Source organism: Aquarana catesbeiana, linkage group LG06 (genome assembly GCF_042186555.1).
Source record: "Aquarana catesbeiana isolate 2022-GZ linkage group LG06, ASM4218655v1, whole genome shotgun sequence".
Lineage (NCBI taxonomy): Eukaryota > Metazoa > Chordata > Amphibia > Anura > Ranidae > Aquarana > Aquarana catesbeiana.
The window spans coordinates 261437346-261461690 of NC_133329.1; the positions used below are offsets into that span (position 1 = coordinate 261437346).

The 24345-nt window shown below is 45.2% G+C and overlaps 1 protein-coding gene across 1 annotated transcript in view; it reads left to right on the plus strand.

Moving 5' to 3' along the window:
• Positions 1-24345, plus strand: part of QNG1 (Q-nucleotide N-glycosylase 1) — a 53070-nt gene that overhangs the window by 12045 nt on the left and 16680 nt on the right. Inside the window, exons 2-3 of the mRNA XM_073633245.1 lie at positions 8889-9239; positions 21124-21383. Coding sequence (XP_073489346.1) covers positions 8903-9239; positions 21124-21383 — 597 coding nt within the window. The 5' untranslated portion in view covers positions 8889-8902. The remainder of the gene's footprint in view (positions 1-8888; positions 9240-21123; positions 21384-24345) is intronic.

Consider the following 24345-nt stretch of genomic DNA (forward strand, 5'->3'; position numbering starts at 1 on the left):
ACGTCTTTCTGGTCAACAAAGCTTTTGGCGGCTTTCGTTTGGTCATAAATTTAAGCGTCCTGAACAAATACATAGTTTTACAGATGTTTCCGAATGGAGAGCATTTATTCGGTAAGGAATCTGTTGTTGCCAGAGGTCTTCATGGTGACCCTGGACCTTCAGGACGCTTATCTTCATGTACCAACCTGCCAGAGCCACTGAAGGTTCCTCAAGTTTGCAGTTCTCGTGGGAAACGAGCCATCTCACTGGCAGTTCAATGCCCTTCCTTTTGGTCTCTCGGCAGCACCGAGGATTTTGACAAAAGTCATGGCCTTTTTTCGGATTCAAAGTGTATCGATCGTCCCATAGCTAGACGATTTTTTGATCTTTGCTCGAGACAAGGAGTCTCTTGTTCAAGACCTACAGTTGGTTTTGCAGACTTTTCAAAAATTAGGGTGGAAGGTCAACCAGCAAAAATCTTGCCTGGTACCCTCACAGAGCATACTTTTCCTGGGTTATCTAATAGACTCTGTTGCCCTAAAAATTTTTCTTCCCGAAGAGAAGATTTTGAAAATTCTTCTCTCTGTGCAGGCCTTCAAGCTGCTCCCTCAGACCTCCCTTCGGCAGATCAAGCAGTTGCTGGGTCTGATGACTGCGGCCATTCCAGGGGTGCCTTGGGCACAATTGCACTCCAGACCCCTTCAGGCTTTTCTTTTACTCCATTGGGATCGCAGGAAGGATTCTCTGGATCAGCTGGTAAAATTACCACAAGGGAATTTTCTCAATCTCGCCTGGTGGGAGCAGTGAGAACATCTGCAGGGAGGAAAGGATTGGACACAACATTCCCCGGTCAAAATTACCACAGACGCTAGTCTGTGGGGTTGGGGTGCTCACTCACAGGACTGGCAAGCACAGGGAGCCTGGTTGCCAGAGGAAGCAGGTCGCTCCTCGAACTTCTGGCTGTGAGGAAAGCACTTATATCTCTGGAAGAGAGGGTCTATTCAAAAGACCTATTGATATTTTCAGACAATGCCACAACAGTGGCCTACCTGAACAAGCGAGGGGGCACTCGCTCAGAATCGCTTCTGTCTTTTTAACATAGCAGATTCTGTCCTGGGCGGAGATCCATGTCACTTCAGTAAGGGCAGTCCACATCAAGGGGTCAGAAAATGTGCTGGCAGACTATTTGAGCAGGGTGAGCATCAGTTCCAGCGGTTGGGAACTACATCAAGGCACGTTCCAGGAGGTGGTGCTAAGATGGGGTCCCCCCACAGTGGATCTTTTTGCCTCCAGTCTCAACAAGAAACTGTCGGCTTTCTTCTCTCTGGAGAGAGACACAGTCCTTGGGGACGGATGCTCTGTCCTTCCTGTGGGACTTTACTCTGGCCTATGCCTTCCCTCCTTTTCCCCTCTTGCCCCTAGTGGTTCGGAAAATTATTCAGTACAGGGCAGAAGTTGAGAAGTAGTTCTGATTGCCCCCTGGTGGCCCAGGAAGAGTTGGTTCTCCTCTCTGAAGGCCCTATCAGTGTATCCTCCCTGGCCCCTACCAGTTCGGAAGGATCTGCTCCATCAGGGACCGGTGTTACATCCAAACCCTCAGACCTTCCATTTGACGGCCTGGAGGCTGAGCGGCGCATCCTACAGTTAGAGGGGTGTTCAGAGAGGGTTATTTCAACTATCCTGGACAGCCGTAAGTTGGTCACAAGAAGGATCTATGGGAAAGTTTGGAAAACTCTTATTTCCTGGCAAAGGAAAACTGGTTTAGATTCTTTTTCCACTCCCTGTATATTGGATTTTTTTGCAGGGGGGAGTGGAAAATGGGCTCTCTGTCAGCACCCTTAGGGTTCAGATTGCTGCCCTATCTTTATTTTACAGAGAGAAGACTAGCGGAAGATCCCTTAGTCAGGAGGTTCCTTTTAGCCAGATCTAGACATACTCCCAGGGTCATTAAACATGTTCCTCCCTGGGATCTGTTGTTAGTATTAAATGCACTAACAAGGGCTCCTTTCGAGCCTTTGCATGAGGCTTACCTGAAAATTATTTCTTTGAAGTTGTCCTTCCTTTTGGCTATTACGTCAGGGCGAAGGATTTCTGATCTAGAGTCTCTTTCCTGTAAAGACCCCTTCCTGAGGATTCTGGAAGACAGGGTAGTGATTAGACCTGATCCTCTCTATTTACCCAAAGTTTCTTCCAACTTTCATAGGTCCCAGGAGATGGTCCTTCCTAGTTTCTGTACCTCTCCCAAAAATGCGGAAGAGGAAAGGTTTGGTCTTTTAGACGTAAAGAGGTGTCTTTTGCTTTATCTAGAAAAGACCAGTGGGTTTAGGAGTTCCTCCCAACTGTTGGTTTTGTTCGGTGGCCCCAAAAAAGGGTCCAAAGCATCTAAAAGTTCGATTGCTAGGTGGATTAGGGGAGCTATCTGTGAGGCATATAAAGTGTCAGGTCGCACCCCTTCTAGAATTAGGGCCCATTCAACGAGACCCATGGCCACATCATGGCCAAAAAGAGCGGGGGCTTCATGGGAAGGAATCTCTAAAGCTGCCGTCTGGTCCTCCTCTCATGCATTTGTCAAGCATTATAGAGTTCAGATGCTTTCCAGCCAGGACCTTTCCTTTGGTAGGAAAGTGCTTCAGGCTGTCGTCCCTCCCTAAGGTATAAAATCTTGCTTATCCTCTTAAGTAGCTGTCCTAGAAGGTGAGGTGGGGGAAACCCCTGTTAGACTTACCGGTAACGGTATTTCCAGGAACCTTCCAGGACAGTGTCTATATTCCCACCCTATTCTATTTTTTCACTGGTCGACCATGTTTACCTGGTGGTGGTGTGTTTTATGGTTTCTGTTTTTTGCACCTTTGGTGGAGGTTACTTGATCTTCTAAACAACTGAGGGTCAGAGGAAAGGGAGGGGCCTTTTAAATTGTATCTGATTTGTGTTTCCTGTAGAGGGTGGAGCCAATCATCTCTCAAGTAGCTGTCCTGGAAGGTTCCTGGAAATACCGTTACTGGTAAATCTAACAGGGTTTTTTTTTTTTTTACTTTTTGCTATAATAAATATCCCCAAAAAAAGCATTTTTTTCCTCAGTTTAGGCTGATACATATTCTTCTACATACTTTTGGTAAAAAAAAAATTGCAGTAAGCGATTGATTGGTTTGCGCAAAAGTTATAGCGTTTGCAAAATAGGGGATAGTTTTATGGCATTTTTATTAATAATAATTTTTTTTTTTTTTTTTTTACTAGTAATGGTGGCGATCATCGATATTTTTATTTTTTTTTATTGTGACTGCGACATTATGGCGGACACATGGACATTTTTGACACATTTTTGGGACCATTGTCATTTATACAGCAATCGGTGCTATAAAAATGCACTAATTCCTGTGTAAATGACACTGGCAGTGAAGGGGTTAACCACCAGGGGGTGGGGAGGGGTTAAGTCAGTACTAGGGATGTGTTCTAACTGTAGGGGGGATGGGCTAGCTGTGGCACGTCGCTGATCTCTGCTCCCAATGACGGGGAGCAGAGATAAGTGACACTGTCACTAGGCAGAACGGGGAGATGCTTGTTTACATCAGCATCTCCCCGTTCGTCCTCTCCTTGAAGCGATTGCGGGTATCCCCGCGGCGATCGAGTCTGCGGGACCCGCAACCCGACTCACAGAGCTCCCGGCCGGCGCACGCAATGGCATGGCGGGGAATTCAAATGGGACTTACAGGTACGCCCATTTGCCCAGCCATGTCATTCTACCGACGTACATCGGCGTGCGCCGGTCGGGAAGTGGTTAAGGGCCAAGTCTCAGCCTTATCAATTTTATTTCAAAGACCACTTGCTACGCTTTCTTTAGTCCGGGGTTTTATGCAAGGGGTGATGCGGATTAATCCGCCAGTTAAATCACCTTTAAGGCCTTGGGACTTGAATTTAGTTTTGTCAGTGTTACAAAAACAGCCATTTGAACCTATACAGCATATTCCCTTAGTCCTTCTTACAAAGAAGCTGGTATTTTTGGTTGCTATATCCTCAGCAAGGAGGGTTTCGGAATTGGCTGCTCTTTCTTGTAAAGAGCCATATTTGATTATTCATGGGACGTCCCATTAGGTTATTACTTAGGCTCTGTGTCCCATGATGTACAATAAAGAAAATAGGATTTTTATAACAGCTTACCTGTAAAATCATTTTCTTGGAGTACATCATGGGACACAGAGGTCCCTCCCCTCTTTATGGGGTTTAAGTATATTGCTTTGCTACAAAAACTGAGCGTACTCCTGGAAGGAGGAGGGGTTATTTAGTGGAGTGAACTTCTGTATTGGGGTATACCAGTGTCAACACCTGAAAGTGGCCCATAACCCATTAAGTTATTACTTAGGTTCTGTGTCCCATGATGTACTCCAAGAAACGGATTTTACAGGTAAGCTGTTTTAAAAATCCTATTTTTTATTCCTCCTTTGTTGCATGTGTGAAAGAGGCGTAACTGTGATCCTAATTTGTTTTATCCAAGTGCTATAGAACAGCCATATCCCTCCTCACTCTCTGCTTTACCAGTACTGACACATAAAGAATGATTCTACCTTTGGACAGGCAGTGAATGGACTGTTTGCAGTCTGACCCCAGCTATACAGTGAATCAAAAGAAAGTTATGGGTATTGCAAGGGCTGCTCTTCATCTGCATTTGTCTGTCTTTTTTTTTTTTTTTTTTTTTTTTATTTAGAATTCCAAGTACCTAACTATACACAGAAAGTAAGTTTGTACTTGAGTAGTAGCTAAATGGGGGCACAAGAATTGTTCCCCTACAGGGGCACTTTGGTGCTTTATCTGCCGCTGATTAGATGTAATAATGAACCTCAGGTTTGGTTTTTCAAGTTTTGGATGGAAAATTCCAGAAACGTGGGTGCTCTGATGTAAAATAATGCCAGCTTAGATGACTGCCCATTCTGGCCTGCCCTGTCCCACCACCTGCATCTCAATGGGGCCATAACAGCATTGAGCTAAAAATGAGGTGTAGGAGGCAGGAGAGGATAAGCCAGAGTCAGCGACCACTGTGGGTGAGATTTATGCTGGTTTCACATGGGCGATCTGATCAGGTCTACCTGTAAGTTTTTCAGGTGGACTTGATCGGATCATTCATTGTTCTCTATGGAGCAGCAGATGTTAGCGGACATTAGGGTTGCCATCTCATCCCTTTTAAACCTGAACACATTAATTACACAGGTTTTATGGCAGCTTGAGTTGGTAATAAAGCTCACCCAGTTCCTTATGTGCATTAAATTAGCCTCAGAACCTGTGTAATTCATATGTGTTCAGGTTTAAAGGGATGAGGTGGCAAACCCAGCAGACGTGTGCGCTGACACCTGCCGGCATCCCATCCGATCCTGTCTGCCAAAAACAGACAGATTGGGGATCCAGTCCCTATCCATCTGGCAGATCAGATGACAGTCGGATGGAAACATAGGCGATCCATTTCCATTCTACCCCCCCATAAAGAACAGTGGGCTGTGTCCACTCTGCATAGCGGAGAGGACGCAGACCTGTCATCTGCTAAATCAGCGGAGAGATTCCCTGCTGAGCAGGCGACTGCGCTTTACGGAGCCAACCCCGTGTAAACAGAGCCTTGCTAAAACTGGTGCACACAAAATCTGGGGCAGCTGTGCATAGTATCCAGTCAGCTTCTAACTTCAGCTTGTTCAATAAAGCTTTGACAATAAAATCTAGAAGCTGATTACTATGCACAGCTACACCAGATTCTGTGTGCACCAGCTGTAGTAAATCTCCCCCTGTGTGCTTTCTAATGCCCCATACACACCATTAGATTTTCTGCAGATTTTTGTCTTCAGATTTACTAAATCCATGTAGTGCAAGGGCCTGCCTGATTGCATACAAGTTGAAACGCTAAGGCTACTATTACAGGGCATTAATAAGTCCTGCAAGCAGCATCTTAGGAGCGGTGTATACACAAATCAATGGGCAGCGCCGCCAAAGCGCTTTGGCAGCAGCGCCTTGCGGGTGCTATTAACCCCTTCATTGGCCACTAGAGGGGCTTTAAAGTGCCGCTAAAAATAGCGACGCTTTACCGCCGATGTGACTACCCCTCAACCGTGTGAAAGTGCCTTAAGGTTTGACCTCATGTTATATGGTTTGGGTAAATCTGAAGACAAAAATCAAATAAAAAGGGCGTGTGCCAGGATCTTGTCTTGCATACTAACTGTACACAATTGTTGTGCCACAAACGTAGTGACATACTACGAGGAATTTCAGCTCTGGAGCGCCACCCTTTGGGCCCCTTCTGCTAATTTCGTGTTTGGTGAGCATTGATTCTGAGCGTGTGTGTTTGTACTTTCGACTTTTGTGTGACGGATTTGTGTACTGACCATATGAAAATCTGACGTCAAACTGTTTTCCGCCAAAAATTTATTAGCCTATCATCCAACCTTTGTTGGTCGAAAGTTGAACAACAATTGTCAAAAGGAGATGACCTTGCCCCCAGATGCCTGTCATCTACCCTCTGAACTGCAGTTCATCACAGATTGCTGCCAGCGTAAAGGAGGTCTAAAGCCGGCCATAGGTGGAGCAATTTCCTTTTCTGCAACCACGGTTTACAGGAGAGAAATTTGCTCGATTCCACCATCAACACAGGCGCTGGTAATAATCATATGTAGACTCCGGCAGGCTGGTTGTACCCAAGTTGAGAGATCAATCCAATTTTGGTATATTCAGCCTGCCCATAGATGGTTTGAATCTCGGCCAGTCCTCACTGAACCGGCCAAGATTCAAACCATCTGTGGCCAGCTTGAGACCATTTTTACCTTCTGTCAGGAAGTGTCTGAACAAAGTCCTTCATGGCTGGAACACCAGGTATTATTTTAACTAAAGCTACAGTTTTCAAGAGATTGCTAATAAACAACTTTGGAAATTGCACACCGTAAAGCATCGTACACACGATGCAATTGTTGGCAGGGGATTGTCTGTTGACAGACTGTTGTCCTAAAATCTGACCGTTAGTACGCTCCTTTTGACAATTGTTGTCCAACTTTCAGCCAACAAATGTTGGATGACAGGCTAGTAAATTTTCGGCGGACAACGGTCTGTTGTCAGATTTTCGTATGGTCAGTACACAAATCCATCACACAAGTACAAACACGCATGCTCGGAATCAATGATCACCAAACATGAAATTAGCAGAAGGGTCCCAAAAGGTGGCGCTCAAGAGCTGAAATTCCTCGTAGTACGTCGCTACGTTCTTGTTTGTTGCAAGACAAGATCCTGGCACAAGCCCTTAAGACAAAAATCAGACTCTCAGTTGGCCAACAATGTACCGCATGTACGAGGTACTGTACTGTACTGTAGGGCCAGTTCACACCATAGAAACACAGTCCGAATGCGTTCCAGATCCTTTTCTGCATGCGTGTTTCAGACGCGTACCAATGTGCTTTAAAGCGTTCCAGTACAGTCCGGTGCAGGAAAAATGCAGCATGTTCTACTTTTTTTTTTTTTTTTGACCTGGAACTGCAAGCACTGGTGTGAACTATGCCATTAAAAACCATATAGCCTACTTTCCATGCGTTTATGATGCAGACAAAAAAAGGCACTGGACTGCATGTGGTGTAAACTAGAGTTTCTCCTGCATCCTGGAACTCTCCATGTGAAGTCACATGGGGAGTAAACCTACTGCATGAGGAAAGGAGAGCTGGAGCAGGACTGACAGGCACGCATATACCCAGAACGGGTAAATATATATCACAAAAGCCATGCAATATGCTGGGTATGAGTGGAGGTCCAGTAATATCAGATCGCGCATGCGCAATTTTATGGCAAGAAACAGGAAAGAGCAGAAATTATATTCTACACAGACTCAAGATAACAGTACTAAAGATGGCGCCGCCTTTTCCTGGAAGACAATCTTTTTAAAAGTTTGAAAATAACGTAAGTAATAGGCTATTCTGATTTGATTAGACCATGTAATGCTTGCTAAAAGGTAATTGCATTGAAATGGATGAAAAAACCATAAGGACTGCAGAGTTTACTTCCTATTTAAAGTGGGGTTCCACCCAAAAAAAACAAAATACCTGAAAAATTCTAAAAAAAAAAAAATTTGGATTTTTTTTTTTTTTACTTACCTCTAAATGCCTGTTGCTAGGTGGTCCCTCGTAGTCTGCCTCTTCCTTTGCCTAGGCTGGTGACATCACTTCCCCCTCGGCACAGGAAGGGCTCGGCTCTGCTCCCTCCCTCCTGTCAATCATCTTTGACCCATTACAGGTCCCAGGTGATTGAGCGGCCAATCACGGCGCGCAGCGCAGCTCACGCATGCGCAGTGGGTGCCAGGCTGTGAAGCCCGGCGCCCACAGTTGAAATGCCGACGAGCGGGGGGGGGGGGGGACGAGCGGGGCTTCGATCCCCCGCATCGCTGGACCCAGGGACAGGTAAGCGTCTAATTAAAAGTCAGCAGCTGCAGTATTTGTAGCTGCTGACTTTTTTAAATTTTTTTTTTTTTTTTTTTTTTATGGACCCCCTGGGTGGAACTCCTCTTTAAGGGCTTGTGAACAGAATGTACTGTGACCTGCAATGTTCCACACTGGAAAAAAACACAGGTCCTCACTAGATCACATAGAAAACAGCCCCTTCCCTCCTGCCCTCACACTCTACTTCAGGTTCCTCTGATGTAAGTGTGCTAATTTCCTTGTACATTAATCTTTCTAAACTTTGATCCTTCACCCTTGGTTTACTAAAATGCTGCGTTGTGGTGCAGGCTAGTGGGAACCTAGCTTAAAACAACTTGTGAGTGTCAGCCAGTGTATTTTGTGGTTCCAGTCCCACACTGTGTTTGGATTGACTGCAGCCTTGCCCCTAATGAGTTTAAAAATGATGAGTGTATTGATTTTATTTCCTAGTTTTGTTTTTAAGGCGTTTTTCTAATTACTCAACAGTTCACAGCAGTACAATGTCAGCTCCACTTGAACCCAGAGCGGCAGGTAAATTCATCACTGAGAACAGTAAGGATGTATTTTTGGAGCCAGAGGGTGTGCGCTCACTGGCTGAGAAGCTGTTTGAGAAGATTGGACGGAAGGAGATCACTCTGAAGGGATGGAAATCTATGCATGAACTCAACCCACAGGGCTCTGGAGAAGATGCTGTGAACTGGGTGTTTTTTGCAGACACATTAAATTTCTCCTTCTGGTCTGAAAATGAAGATAAGAGGTTCCTGGTGAAATATAAAGGAAAAGAATACAGTGGCTACTGGTCTTTCTGTGCTGCAATGAACAGAGCCCTGGATGAAGGTTTGTAGAGAACTTCCACACATACGTACATTTAGGAAATCTATAGTCGCATCATACACTTTCATTTTGTAATGTCAGCATTATAATAATACAAACAATAGTTATTTTTAACAATCCAATATAAGCTTAGTTGAAAAAAATCTCCTTTTATGTCCTGCCTGTCTGCTGGCTGTCTTTTTACAACTTCCTGGACTCCCTGCATGCTTTGCAGCTTCTCCATTGCTGTTGACATTCAATTTCAAAGAACTATATATCCCATGGTATGTTAATGCCTGTAAGCAGTGATTCCTGTACTGACTCCGCCTCCTTGACACTCCTCCTCAGCACCTCTAGTTCAGAAGGCATGCTCTGTGAAGTGTGTGACATGGCAGTGCCTACTCCAAGCATAGTGTATATGTGTCACAGAATTCAAGGCGGTAAATGTGTGGGGATCTTCACAAAGCAAGTTTACAGACTTCCAGGATCGTGCAGAATAATAGACGTAGGCTAGAAATAGTCGTGATACAACATGGAAATACATTTTATGATTCTATATTTTGACCACAGACACTAGCTAGCTGATCTGGCCTGGGTTAGCAAATACTTGGCTTTAAGTGGAAAATGCGCATCAAAAGCAATCAAGTGTGCAGTAACTGATCTATAAAGCAAATAGAGCGTGTTGCCGTGCTTATGGCAGCTCACAGCAGATCTGTTTGGGGGGGGGGGGGGGGGGGAGAATAGGGTTGAAGCTGAGAAAAAAAATAAACTAATGATGCGTACTTGAGTGTACTACTACTTATGCATTGTTTATATTTGAATTTATTGTCTATATTCATATATTTGTAAACGTTATTATACAGTTGCAATAAAAAGTATGTGAACCCTTTTGGAATGATATGGATTTCTGCACAAATTGGTCACAACAATAGACAATCAGTCTGCTTAAACTAATAACACACAAAGAATTAAGGGTTATGTTTTTATTGAACACACCATGTAAACATTCACCGTGCAGGTGGAAAAGTATGTGAACCCCTAGACCAGGGGTCTTCAAACTATGGCCCTCCAGTTGTTCAGAAAGTACAATTCCCATCATGCCTAGTCATGTCTGTGAATGTCAGAGTTTTTACAATGCCTCATGGGACACGTAGTTCCACAACAGCTGGAGGGCCGTAGTTTGAGGATCCCTGCCCTAGACTAATGAGATCTTCAAGAGCTAATTAGAGTGAAGTGTCAGCCAACTGGAGTCCAATCAATGAGATGAGATTGGAGGTGTTGGTTACAGCTGCCCTGCCCTATAAAAAACACACACCAGTTCTGGGTTTGCTTTTCACAAGAAGCATTGCCTGATGTGAATGATGCCTCGCACAAAAGAGCTCTCAGAAGACCTACAATAAAGAATTGTTGACTTGCATAAAGCTGGAAAGGTTTATAAAAGTATCTCCAAAAGCTTTGCTGTTCATCAGTCCACGGTAAGACAAATTGTCTATAAATGGAGAAAGTTCAGCACTGCTGCTACTCTCCCTAGGAGTGGGCGTCCTGTAAAGATGACTGCAAGAGCACAGCACAGACTGCTGAATGAGGTGAAGAAGAATCCTAGAGTGTCAGCTAAAGACTTACAAAAGTCTCTGGCATATGCTAACATCCCTGTTAGCGACTCTACGATACGTAAAACGCTAAACAGAAATGCATTTCATGGGAGGATACCACAGAGGAAGCCATTGCTGTCGAAAAAAAAACATTGCTGCACATTTACAGTTTGCACAAGAGCACCTGGATGTTCCACAGCAGTACTGGCAAAATATTCTGTGGACAGATGAAACCAAAGTTGAGTTGTTTGGAAGAAACATACACTATGTGTGAAGAAAGAGGCACAGCACACCAACATCAAAACCTCATCACAACTGTGAAGTATGGTGGTGGGGGCATCGTGGTTTGGGGCTGCTTTGCTATGTCAGGGCCTGGACGGATTGCTATCATCGAAGGAAAAATGAATTCCCAAGTTTATCAAGACATTTTGCAGGAGAACTTAAGGCCATCTTTCCACCAGCTGAAGCTCAACAGAAGATTGGTGTTGCAACAGACAACGACCCAAAGCATAGAAGTAAATCACCAACAGAATAGCTTAAACAGAAGAAAAAACGCCTTCTGGAATGGCCCAGTCAGAGTCCTGACCTCAACCCAATTGAGATGCTGTGGCATGACCTCAAGAAAGCGATTCACACCAGACATCCCAAGACTATTGCTGAACTGAAACAGTTCTGTAAAGAGGAATGGTCAAGAATTACTCCTGACCGTTATGCATGTCTGATCTGCAACTACAGGAAACGTTTGGTTGCAGTTATTGCTGCCAAAGGAGGTTCAACCAGTTATTAAATCCAAGGGTTGACATACTTTTTCCACCTGCACTGTGAAAGTTTACATGGTGTGTTCAATAAAAACATGATAACATTTAATTCTTTCTTTTGTGTGTTTATTAGTTTTAAGCAGACTGTGATTGTCTATTGTTGTGACTTAGATGAAGATTTTTATTGCAACTGTATTATATAAATTTGCTTCCTTTGAATTATTCTATATTATGCATCGCAGTGCTTGTTGCTCGCCACAACATTATCCAATTGCCTCTTCTCAATAGCCAACTGTGGTCCCCCTGTGCCCTGATGTATTTTGTTCTCACGTTTTATTCTCAGCTTCAATCTTAGACACAAGTGTGGTATGTACAGTCAGGTCCATAAATACTGGCACATCGACACAATTCTAATCTTTTTGGCTCTATACACCACCACAATGGATTTGAAATGAAACAAACAAGATGTGGTTTAACTGCAGACTTTCAGCTTTAATTTGAGGGTATTTACATCCAAATCAGGTGAACGGTGTAGGAATTACAACGGTTTGTATATGTGCCTCCCACTTTTTAAGGGACCAAAAGTAATGGGACAGATTAACAATCATCCATCAAACTTTCACTTTTTAATACTTGGTTGCAAATCCTTTGCAGTCAATTACTGCCTGAAGTCTGGAACGCATAGACCTCACCAGACGCTGGGCTTCATCCCTGGTGATGCTCTGCCAGACCTCAACTTCAGTTCCTGCTTGTTCTTGGGGCATTTTCCCTTCAGTTTTGTCTGAGCATGCATTTCACTTGCTGAAATCGGATTCAGGTCAGGTGATTGACTTGGCCATTCCATAACATACCACTTATTTCCCTTAAACTCTTTGGTTGCTTTCGCAGTATGCTTCGGGTCATTGTCCCTCTGCACTGTGAAGCGCAACCAATGATTTCTGAAGCATTTTGCTGAATATGAGTGGAAAACACTTCAGAATTCATCCTGCTGCTTTTGTCAGCAGTCACATCATCAATAAATACAAGAGAACCAGTTCCATTGGCAGCCATACATGCCCACGCCATGACACTACCGCCACCATCCTTCACTGATGGGGTGGTATGCTTTGGATCATGAGCAGTTCCTTTCCTTCTCCATACTCTTGTTATGGAAATGATTAAGAGCTCCAATCGAGCCCAAGGTTATCTGCTGCTGTCTCTAATTTGAAAGTGTTGATATGCATGCATATAAAAGTAAACACTCTGAGACACGCTCAGCTCCGTTACTTCTTACACTTCTAATTTATTCAAGGCGGTGCTAATGTTTTATACACACAAATACGTCATTGCTATGTTAGTCTAATAGGTACATCTCATTGGTTAAGATAGAAAAAGAAAATGGAGAATCTTCATAACGAGGTTTGGCTGTCCTTGGTTTTATCTTCAGTTCCGCGTTCTTCTGATGTGTGGGATGTAGGGGGTACCCGCCATCTTGAGAAAATATAGGAACAGAGCTAATCTGTATACTTATATAATGAGTAAGGAGAAAAATATGTATGCACATAAGAAAATAGACATTTTCAGATTATTATTATTATTATTATTATTATCTACATCACATTCCTTCACACTCTTCTCTTCCTATCATTCTGGTACAAGTTGATCTTGGTCTCATCTGTCCATAGGATGTTGTTCCAGAACTGTGAAGGCTTTTTTTAGATGTTGTTTGGCAAACTCTAATCTGGCCTTCCTGTTTTTGAGGCTCACCAATGGTTTACATCTTGTGGTGAACCCTCTGTATTCACTCTGGTGAAGTCTTCTTATGATTGTTGACTTTGGCACACATACACCTACCTCCTGAAGAGTGTTCTTGATCTGGCTCATAATGGCCTGTTCTGGTATTAAACGCAGTTTTCCACTCGTCACCCTCCTTAATCCTCACAAGATTGTATGCCCCTCTCAAATCAAGCTTTGTGAAAACCGTTGCTCCCTTCAGGCGGTCAAATAACTCTGTAATTAACGGAATCGGATAGGCTTTCTTAATTGGGAAACGATTGAGACCCCTATAATCAATACAAGGTCTCAGTTCACCGCTCCTCTTCTTCACAAAGAAGAAACCAGCAGGAGACAAGGATTTGCAAATGAAACCTCGGAAGTGTCTGCAACATACTCTTCCATGGCCTTATCCTCTAAGACCGACAAAGGGTAAACCTGGCCACGAGGGGGTATGGCACCAGGTTGAAGGTCAATTGCCCAATCATATGGCCGGTGTGGAGGCAAACTACCGGCTTGACCTTTGTCAAAGACAAAGCTAAAATCGCGGTGGTACTCAGGCAGGGAGGAGAGAAGAGGTTCACAGGACCTTGGATACCTTCTGGAAGCATGTCTCACTGCATTGTGGTGACCTGGAGAGAACCTCAGCACGGAGCCAATCAAAAGAGGGGTTGTGCCTCTGTAACCAAGGATAACCAATGGAATTGGATTATCTCATGGTGAAGAGCCCCTACAGCCATGGACAACAGAACCGTCACATGGGCAGGCTGTAGAGGTCTCCCGTCAAGAGCCTCAATGGCAAGTGGAGTGTCACGTAGCTGCAGTGGAATCGAGTGCAGTGATACAAAGGCAGCATCAATGAACAGGCCTGCAGCCCCAGAGTCGATAAGAGCCTGTATCTCGACAGACGCGGCCCAAGAAAGGGTGACCGAAACCAGGGGCTTATCCTCCTGGATAACTGGGGACGAAACAACACCACCTAAGGTCTGTCCGTGACAGGACCTCAAGGTTCGAGTGTTCCCTGGACGGGTAGGACAAGACTTCAAAAAGTGACCTGCCTGGCCACAATAAAGGTACAATCTCCCTCCTCCTAAAGGTTCTCTCATCCGCAGAGAGATGCATGAAACCCAAGTGCATGGGTTCACCGTCATTGACCGACTCGGTACCAGGAGGTGAGGGAGGCACGTGTGGGATTGCAAAGCTCGGAGGCAAACTTACAGGAGGCTTCCGCAAGCGCTCCTTAAGAGAGTCTTTCTCTGAGTCTGGAGTCAGTGAGGATGGCAAACGTGATCAACTTCTCCAACTCATTGGGTATATCTTGGGCTGCTATCTTATCCTTGATGAAATCCGAGAGACCATGAGAAAAAGCAGCCACGAGGGCCTCATTGTTCCAAGCAACCTCTGCTGCCAGAGTACGGAATTGAATGGTGTAGTTGGCAACAGGTCTCGTACTCTGATGGACATGAGGCACTTGGCAGCAGCGGCGGAGCGTGCAGGAACGTCAAATACCCTTTTTCAAGGAGGCCTCAAACTCAGGGTAACTCAAGACAACAGGTTTTTGCTTCTCCCATAGAGGGTTTGCCCAGGCCAAGGTTCTCTCAGAAAGCAAAGATCTCACGAAACCTACTTTGCTTCTGTCTGAGAAATGCCTGGGGCAGCATCTCAAAGTATATCTCAACCTGGTTGAGAAACCCTTTGCATTGAACTTGATCGCTCCCAAATCGCTGGGGGAGCGGAACCAGACATACCTCTTATAGAGGTAATACTCGAGGCGGGTGCCTGCACAGAGACTGGCGCAGCAGCAGCAGGGACGGCCTGCAACTCAGGTTGTACCGGAGCAGCCACAGTGGGAGATTCCAGGTGAGCCGTGCGACTCAGGAGCGTTTGTAATGCTATGGCAAACTGATCGATGCGGTGATCTTGCTTATCCAATCTGAAAAAAATATTACCAACAAGTGGATTGACTATCTTCTGAATTCATGGACTTCACCTACTGTCAGAAACCATGAAATCAGACCGAGACAGAAGTACAGTTAAATCACACTTGTTTAATAATAAAAGTAAAAAGAACAAACTTAGTCAAAACATAGCCAAAGTTCAGTACCCGGAACGGATCGTCAGCCAAGCCAGGAGTCAGGGATCAAAGTAGTGGAACAGCAAGCAGGATCTGTAGCCTGAAGGGATGTCAGCAAAGCCAGTCTTTAAACAGGAATGCAGGAGAGAGTTCCTTGTGATGTGACCAAGGCGAAGGCAGAGCTCCTCTGGACTGGACAGCTTAAGTAGGCAGGACTGACAAGCAGGATCAACAGCTGGGTAACTGGAAAGATGGGAGCTGGCATATAGCTGACAGCTGAGCGGCCAGCTCAGAGAAGGAAGGGCTGAGCCCAGCCCTGTTTCCCGGCAGCGAAATGTTTGTTTTTGTCAGACCTGAAGTCTGCACCCCTTGTGGGTGGGTGCAGGAGAGGGAGTACAGACTGTTAAAGTATGGGTTCTCTCTTGTCTTGTCTTTTGTCTCCTTAGAACCCAGTGGATCTTCTCAAGGGGCCCACAAGGCTAAGGGCAAAAACCCTCCTCCCCTAGAACAAAAAAGGTGTGGGTATTGCAATGAAAAGCTCCCACAAGATCATGTAAAACCTTTTTGTTACAGATGCATATATAAATTGTCTGGAAAGGAAACCTCACAGGTTATGAGGGACTTCCCTGCAGTACAGTCAGATGCTTTTTACGCTCCAATCTCTGAAGACAGTTAATGCATCTAAAGAAGGGACTAGCACTAGTGGCAGAGAAACTCTGTCATCTAGAGAAGGTACTTCCTCTCAAGAGGGTACATCCAACAGAAGTCCAAAAACCCCACAGAGGCCTCCCTCTTTCACTTCGGGAGTAGATGAGTTTGAGGATCCGGAAGAGTCAGATGAAAGCTCATTAGAGGGGGGGAAAACTCAGGCTCTGAGAGCCAGGATAGTGATAGTCCTAGACGTAATAGACACCTTTTTCCCGTGGAGGACATGGGGCAGTTACTCAGGGCAATCTATGCCTCTGAGGATATCCCGAAACCTCCAGTTCAGGCGACAGCCTGGGATGTGATGTACCTGGGTTGGGTAAACCTCAGTCTAAGGTATTCCCAGTTCATCAAACTCTCAGAGGTAATTTTGAGAGAGTGGAAGGACCCGGAGAGAAAGATCCTTAAGCTCAAAACTTGGAAGAGGAAGTTTCCCTTTGGGAAGGAAGAAGAAAAGTTCTTCAGGACCCCCAAATTAGATGCAACCCTGTCACAGGTCTCTAAAAAATCTGATTTGTCTTTTGAGGACTCCGGTAACATTAAAGACCAAATAGATAGGAGGGCTGAAACGCTACTGCGAAGAGCGTGGGATGCCAATGCGGCAGCCATGGCTCCTGCCTTGGTGTAAGCCTGCGTAGCAAGGAATGTGGATGCTTGGCAGGCTCTCCGGCCATGTTGCTAGCAGCAGTAATTCCAAAGAAGTCAGACTCTCTAGAGACAATAAGCAAGGCTGTGGCATACTTGGATGCAATACTACAGATGCAGCAGTGGAAACTTTCAGGACCACGGCTAAATCAGCGGCCCTCCGAAACTCCGCAAGGAGGGCCTTGTGGGTTAAATCATGAGAAAGGGACCATATGTCCAGGTCACGGTTCTGCGGGTGGCCCTTTGAGGGTTCCCAGCTTTTTGGGCCTGGGTGGATCGGGTCTTATCACAATCGATGCAAAAGGGGGGGAAAAAGTTCCCGGTAAAAGCGAGGAGAGAGGAAGGCAAAATTTATTTTTGTTTTTTTTGTTTTTGTGCGACTGCCAATGTGGTGGCAGATTTCCTAAGCCGACAGCCCATCTACCAGTGGGAATGGGAATTAAACCAGGACATATTCCTCCAGATAGGTCACAGATTTGAATTTCTGGAGATAGACCTTTTCGCCCACAGAGGGAACAGAAAGGTGGAGCTTTTTTCCCCCCACCAGAGAAGGGGGATGGGGGGGGATCGCAGAGAGTGGATGCTCTATCTCAGGACTGGGATTGCTACCTAGCATATGCTTTCCCTCCACTAGCCTTAATACCTCGGGTTCTACAGAGGTTGGCCCACTCAGAGTGCAAGCTGATCCTGATAGCCACATGGTGGCCAAAGAGGTCATGGTTTGCTACTCTGAGAAAATGGTTGGTTTCTCCTCCAGTCCGTCATGCTGACCTGGGGTTCTTCAAGTTGACGGCATGGCTCTTGAGAGGGAGATTCTCAGAGACGAGGGATGCTCCGATAGAGTAATTGAGACCCTCTTAGGTAGCCAGCAACCGGTCACTAGGAAGATCTACTCAAGAATCTGGAATTTCTTCTCACACTGGTGCCAGGATAGAGAGGTTTCTAATCCTTCGGTACCAGTGGAATCCTTACAAGCTGGGGTGGATCAGGGGATTGCCCCGAACACCCGGAAGGTACAGTTAGCAGCCTTGTCTGTATTTCTGGACCAGAGGCTCGCGCTAAAGCCCCTGAATAAGATATTTCTACTAGCATGGGAGAGGTTAACCCCCGTTGAAATTAATATGTTCCCACCATGGAATCTAATGCTGCTCCTGGAAGTGTTGACAAAAGCGCCTTTTGAACCAGCTTAGGAGATCTTAATAAAATTTTTGGCGCCTTCTACTGGCCATCACTACAGCCAGAAGGGTAAGCGACCTGCAGGTCCTATCAAAGAGCCTTTTCTGTTGGTACTGGAAGATAGAGTGGTGCTGAGACAAGACCCACTATATCGCGGGAGAAAAACGAGGGAGAAAAAAAATGTAAGTTATTAGATGTCAGGAGGTGCTTGCTGACCTACTTGGAGTGAAAGATTTCAGGAAGTCGAGTCACCTTTTAGTTCTATTTAGCGGTCCTAGAAAGGGAGGGCAGGCATCTAGATCTACAGTGGCTAGGTGGATCAGACAAACCATAGCAATGGCTTATGAGCAGACAGGTTCCCCAGTACCAGTTAACCTTAAAGTGGTGTTCCGGCCGAAATTATACTTTTTAAATAAAAATAAACCTATAATACACAAGCTTAATGTATTCTAGTAAAGTTAGTCTGTAAACTAAGGTCTGTTTTGTTAGTTTATAGCAGTAGTTTGTTATTCTATAAACTTACAGCAGGCCGTGGCCATCTTAAGTGTGGGCATCTGAAGCCAGACTGTATTTCCTCCTGGATCTCATCCTTGCAGATCTCGCACATGCTCAGTGCAGCGCAAGCAGTGTAATAGGTTTCAGGTCAGGTTTCCATAGCAACGGCAGTGTCAGAGGAAGTTCCCAGAAGGCATTGCAAACAGGAAATGATGGGCCACGGCCAGGGAGGAGGAAGTGAAAAATGAATACAGCAGATATACAGTAGGTGCTGAGAAAAAAAATGTAAAAATATCCAATTCGTTTACAGTGCGCAGTTTAGTGAGGGATGCTGAAGAGTTGTAAAAGTGGGTGGAACTCCACTTTAAAGCCCATTCAACAAGATCTTTGGCGGCCTCTTGGTCAGGAAGAGCTGGGACCTCAATAGAACAGATCTGTCGAACAGCCAAATGGGCGAAGCAGGACACCTTCTTGAAGCACTATAGAGTGGAACTGCTATCTCCTCAGGATCTGACGTTTGGAAGGAAGGTCTTGCAAGCGGTGGTCACACCCTAAGGTAGGCCTTGAACTTCTTGTCCATCCTATCGGGTGTCCCGTCCTGGAAGGTGACTAGAGAAAATTGACAGTTACTTACCGGTAACTGCTTTTCTAGGATATCTTCCAGGACAGCAGCCCTACTTCCTACCCCTGGTTTGATATAAGTACTACGGGAAGAGTTTCTCTCTGGTACCCAGATAACCTATTACTCTGGGAGAACTGAGGTGCAGGGGGAAGGGAGGGGCCTTTTAACCTCATGTGTGGATTGTGTTTCCTGTCAGGTGGACCAGTCCTCTCTCCTGGAAGATGTCCTAGAAAAGCAGTTACCTAGAAAGTAACTGTCAATTTTTTTTCCTCAGTTTAGGCCGATATGTAGTCTTCTACATATTTTTGGTAATTAAAAAAAAAAAAAAAATTGCAAAAGGCGTATATTGATTGGTTTGCGCAAAATTTATAGTGTCTACAAAATAGGGGATAGATTTATGGCATTATTATATCATAATTTTTTTTTTTTTTTTTTTGAGACTGCGACATTATGGCGGACACATTGGACAGTTTTTTGTTTTTTTTGTTTTTTTTACACATTTTTGGGTCGATTGACAATTATACAGCAATCCGTGCTATAAAAATGCACGGATTGCTGTATAAATGTCACTGGCAGGGAAGGGGTTAACACTAGGGGGGCGATCAAGTGTTCCCTAGGTGTGTGTTCTAACTGTGGGGGATGGGACTGACTATAGGAGATGAGAGATTGTGGTTCCTAGCTCGGCTCTCTCCTTCTCTCTCCCCTGGGATGTGTTTGCGGTACCCAGAGTGTTTCCTCTGGGTACTCCGGTTTCCTCCCACACTCCAAACACATGATGGTAGGTTAATTGGCTCCAGTCTAAATTTTATTTTTTTATTTATTTCAGGTACTTATATAGCGCCGTCAATTTACGCAGCGCTTTACATATACATTGTACATTCACATCAGTCCCTACCCTCAAGGAGCTTACAATCTAAGGTCCCTAACTCACATTCATACATACTAGGGACAATTTAGACAGGATCCAATTAACCTACCAGCATGTCTTTTGGAGTGTGGTAGGAAACCGGAGTACCCGGAGGAAACCCACGCAGGCACAGGGAGAACATGCAAACTCCAGGCAGGTAGTGTCCTGGTTGGGATTCGAACCAGCGACCCTTCTTACTGCTAGACGAGAGTGCTACCACTACACCACAAATTTGCCATATTATGTGTATGTATGAATGTGAGTTGGGGACCTTAGATTGTAAGCTCCTTGAGGTCAGGGACTGATGTGAATGTACAATATATGTGTAAATTGATGGCGCTATAGAAGTACCTGAAATAAATAAACCTAACCACTTCACAAAGGCCATGTATGGTATTGGCACTTAGCAGTGATGGATGTTTGGCTATTGTAAACAGGTGTGGCATAATTTTGTGTAGGTGGTATAAATAAAACCCTCAAAATGGAAGAGAACCTGTTGTCCCCGCTCTTTTGCTTTGCTCTGGCACACTTACACGAGTCACAAAATAAACTGTGATCTATTTTGGCAAAGGATAAACCAGTTACAAAATGCAAGAACTCTGTTCTTCAATTTCCTTATTTAGCCTAATGGCTTGCACAGTAGTGAATCATTGAATGATCAAAGGCTGTATCATCAGATGTACTTTGTCCTAATAATATTTATTTTTATTTTTTTGCATCTGGAGTATGCTGGTACTTGGATCTGTAAACACATGACACATGATCTGTAAACACATGAAAGAACTCGGATACAAGTGTAAAAAGATTACTAACAAACTAATGTGTATTATTTCAGCTTTAAAAAAACAAAAAAACCCAGGTCTCTTGTTGAACATGCTCCAGATGGAACCTGCTTAAGGAGGAACTTCACTTCCTAGCTTTTTTTTTTTTTATTGCCTGGTATTTTTTCTGGTGTGTAAATAACAAAATACATACTTGCTAGTTCATGGAGTCCTGCGTTGTCCTTGCAGCCTAGTTTTTTTTTTTGTTTTGTTTTGTTTTTTTTTCACTGTGCTCCCATGCTACCATCTTGGCCTGATACCTGACACATGCACAGATACGCCGCAGGTCTCTGCAAGCTCTTTGTTTTATCAAAAAAAAAAAAAATTGCTAGTATTTAATAATATACCTTCATGTCTGTAGGGATTCCTCTTACTACTGCATCTTTTTATGCCAACATAACCATGGACCAGCTGAAAAATATTCTACGTAGTGATTCAGAGTTTCCCATCCCAATGATTGAAGAACGTCTGGAGATCCTTCACCAGACAGGAAAGATTCTCATGGAGAAATTTGGAGGCTCATACTTGAACTGTGTGAAAGCAAGTGAAAAGAGTGCTGTAAAGCTGATGCATCTGGTTGTAGAGAATTTCCCTTCCTACAGGGATGAAGGAGTCTTTCAGGTTTGTCTTGACCATATTTGTTTCTTAATGTGCAAATTTTTTTATGAATGCAGAGCTGGCAGAATACTGGCAGCTGAAGTATGACGTTGACATGTTAGCTTTTGCGTGGCAGGATCCATTCTTCTGTGTGAGGATTGCAGACCACCTTGCATTTAAAGCGGGGGGCATATGTAATGTTCTCCCATCCACTTCCAGGAGATTAGGGCTCCTCCCTATGGGAAACGCAACCAATTGACAGCTTGTTATAATCCCCACCCTTCCCCTTGATTCCCAGTATTTGATTGCGTTTCTTCCAAACACAGCAGCATGTTTTTTTTGTTTAAAGACCAAATGACTGGGGAGGGTCGGATGGTCTCCTGTTGAGACAGGTTCTAGGGAGGGCTGGACTAACCTCTAGGCTTGTCCTTCTCACAGGTTGCCCTCAAGGCTGCTACATCGCTCTGGCCGCAGGAAGTGCGCGCCATCAATGCATGTGCATAAAACGGCGCTGCCAGCCGCTCTCCATTTCCTGGAAGCATCTTGCAAGGAAGTGCTGCGTTCCAAGCCTCACTCTGGTACACAGCCGCATCACAGGAAGTGGGTGGCACCAGAGGAACAGCGTGACCCGGAAGTGATAAAAACACAGGGAGAACAGCATGGAGAGACAAAGCAAGGTGGTGGACAGCGGTCGGCTCGCTGTACTAGCCCCACGAGCAGTACCAGCAGCCCAGGACCCAGCCAACCTCTGGAACAGGAGAAAGGGATGGAGACTACAACTACGGGCAGATCCAGGTTGGGGCCCGGTGAGTAGAAACCCCCCTTGGAAAGATGGGGGGGGTCCTGGCTTTTAAGGGGTCTGAGAATTTCTGGGCCAGCCAGAATAGGCTGGTCTTAACCAATCATCTTACCCTCTACCCCCCCCCCCCCCAGTACAGGCCCACAGTTAGGGGGAAGACAGAGTAAAATTACATGTATGCTCTATCTCCTGCCTTACAGAATCCCCCAGTGAAACTCAGGTGGCCCCAGATAATCGCCCTCCTGCCGCAACAGGGCATAGCTTCTCAAAGAAATGTGGGTACTGTAAGGATAAGCTCCCAAAAGTCTCATTCCAAGCCCTTTTGCTATAAGTGTATCAATTGGCAGGGAAAGAGGCCTCTACCTTTCATCTATGCAGACGGAAATGCTGGCAACAGTCAAATCTTTCTGTGAAGCCGTCGGGCAGTCATCAGCCCAAGGCCCTGACCCAGAGGAGATTGCCCCTAGAGAAGGCCTATCTCCCAGGAGAGTCTCTGAAGGGGTCCTAGTGCTCTCCACCCACCCTCACTCACTACCTCTAGCTCAGGTAGAGGAGGATGGGGGGAAATGGAAAGCCAGGTCAGACCACAGCTCAGATGGGGAGACACAGGAGGATGCAAGGTTAAGGAGACATCTCTTTACCCTGGAGGATCTGGATGGACTCCTACAGGCGATATATACCACAGAGGAGATTCCAGAGACCACTAGAGTGACCTCTGCACAGGACAATGTGTATAGGGTGCTGAGCAAGGCTCAATCCAGGGTATTCCCACTCCATCAATCCCTAAAGGATCTGATCCTACAGGAATGGAGGGAACCTGAAAGGAGAATTGTCAGACAAAAAAACGTGGAAAAGGAGATTTTCCTTTAACCACTTGGCTACCGGGCACTTGCACCCCGTTCCTGCCCAAGCCATTTTTCAGCTTTCAACGCTGTCACACTATGAATGACAATTGCGCGGTCGCACTACACTGTACCCAAACAAATTTTTTTTTTTCTTCACACAAATGGAGCATTCTTTTGGTGGTATTTAATCACTGCTGGGTTTTTTATTTTTTACACAAAAAAAAGACCAAAAATTTTGAGAAAAAAAAAAGTTTACTTTTTTTCTGTCAGTAAATTTTGTAACCAAGTAATTTTTCGCCTGCACTGATGGAGACTCATAGGCTGAACTAGTGGGCATTGATTAGGCGGTACTGGTGGGCACTGATGGCCATTGATCGACAGCAGTGATGGGCAGCACTGATTGCCAGCATTGACTGGCATCGCTAATGGGTAGCACTGGTGGGCACTGCTGGCAGTGGTGGGCACTGTATGGTGACAATGTATTGCTATATTGTAATCAGGGTACTGATGATCAGTGCTCTGATTACATTCCTAGATGTCCCCCTGCGTGGAGATGCCACTGATCGGCTCTCCTCGCCACACACTCTGTCCTTGTTTACATGTGACCAGCTGTGATTGGACACAGCTGATCACATGGTTAAAGAGCTGCGGACAGAGATCAGGGTTGTGCCATGTCCTAGCAACACGCCGCGGACGCCTATGACGGCGTCCCAGAACGAGAGCCACCCCACTGTCATTTAACGGTGGGCGGTGGCAAGCAGTTAGAGAGCGACGAAGAGACATCCTTTAAACTCCCAAGACTGGATGCCGCTCTCTCTCAAGTCACCAAGCAGTCTGACCTCTTCTTTGAGGATGCAGGCAGTATTAAGGATCTGATGGACCGTAGATCGGAGTCCCTCCTTAGAAAGGTTTGGGATGCAAATACATCACCCATGGGTCCAGCCTTAGCGGCTGCCTGTGTAGCCAGGAATTCAGATTTCTAGGTGGAGAAACTGACCAAACACCTGTCACAGGAATACTGTTCTTGACTCCTTATCGGTGATGGGAAAAGCTGTCGCTTACCTTGCAGATGCCGCAGTTGAGTTTGCAAGAGCATCACCTAAAACAGCCGCATTAATCAACTCCGCTAGAAGAGCTGTCTGGATTAAAGCCTGGGAAGGAGATGTTACATCAAAGGGTAAACTATGCGGCCTTCCCTTTCAGGGCTCATTGATGTTTGGTTAGGGCCTGGACGACATTCTGTCTAGGTCCTCAGAAAAGGGTAAAAAAAAAATTTCCAGTAAAACCCAAAAAGGAAAAATGTAAGAACAGTTTTCGTGGCCCCCCCTGGGGCAACCGCAGA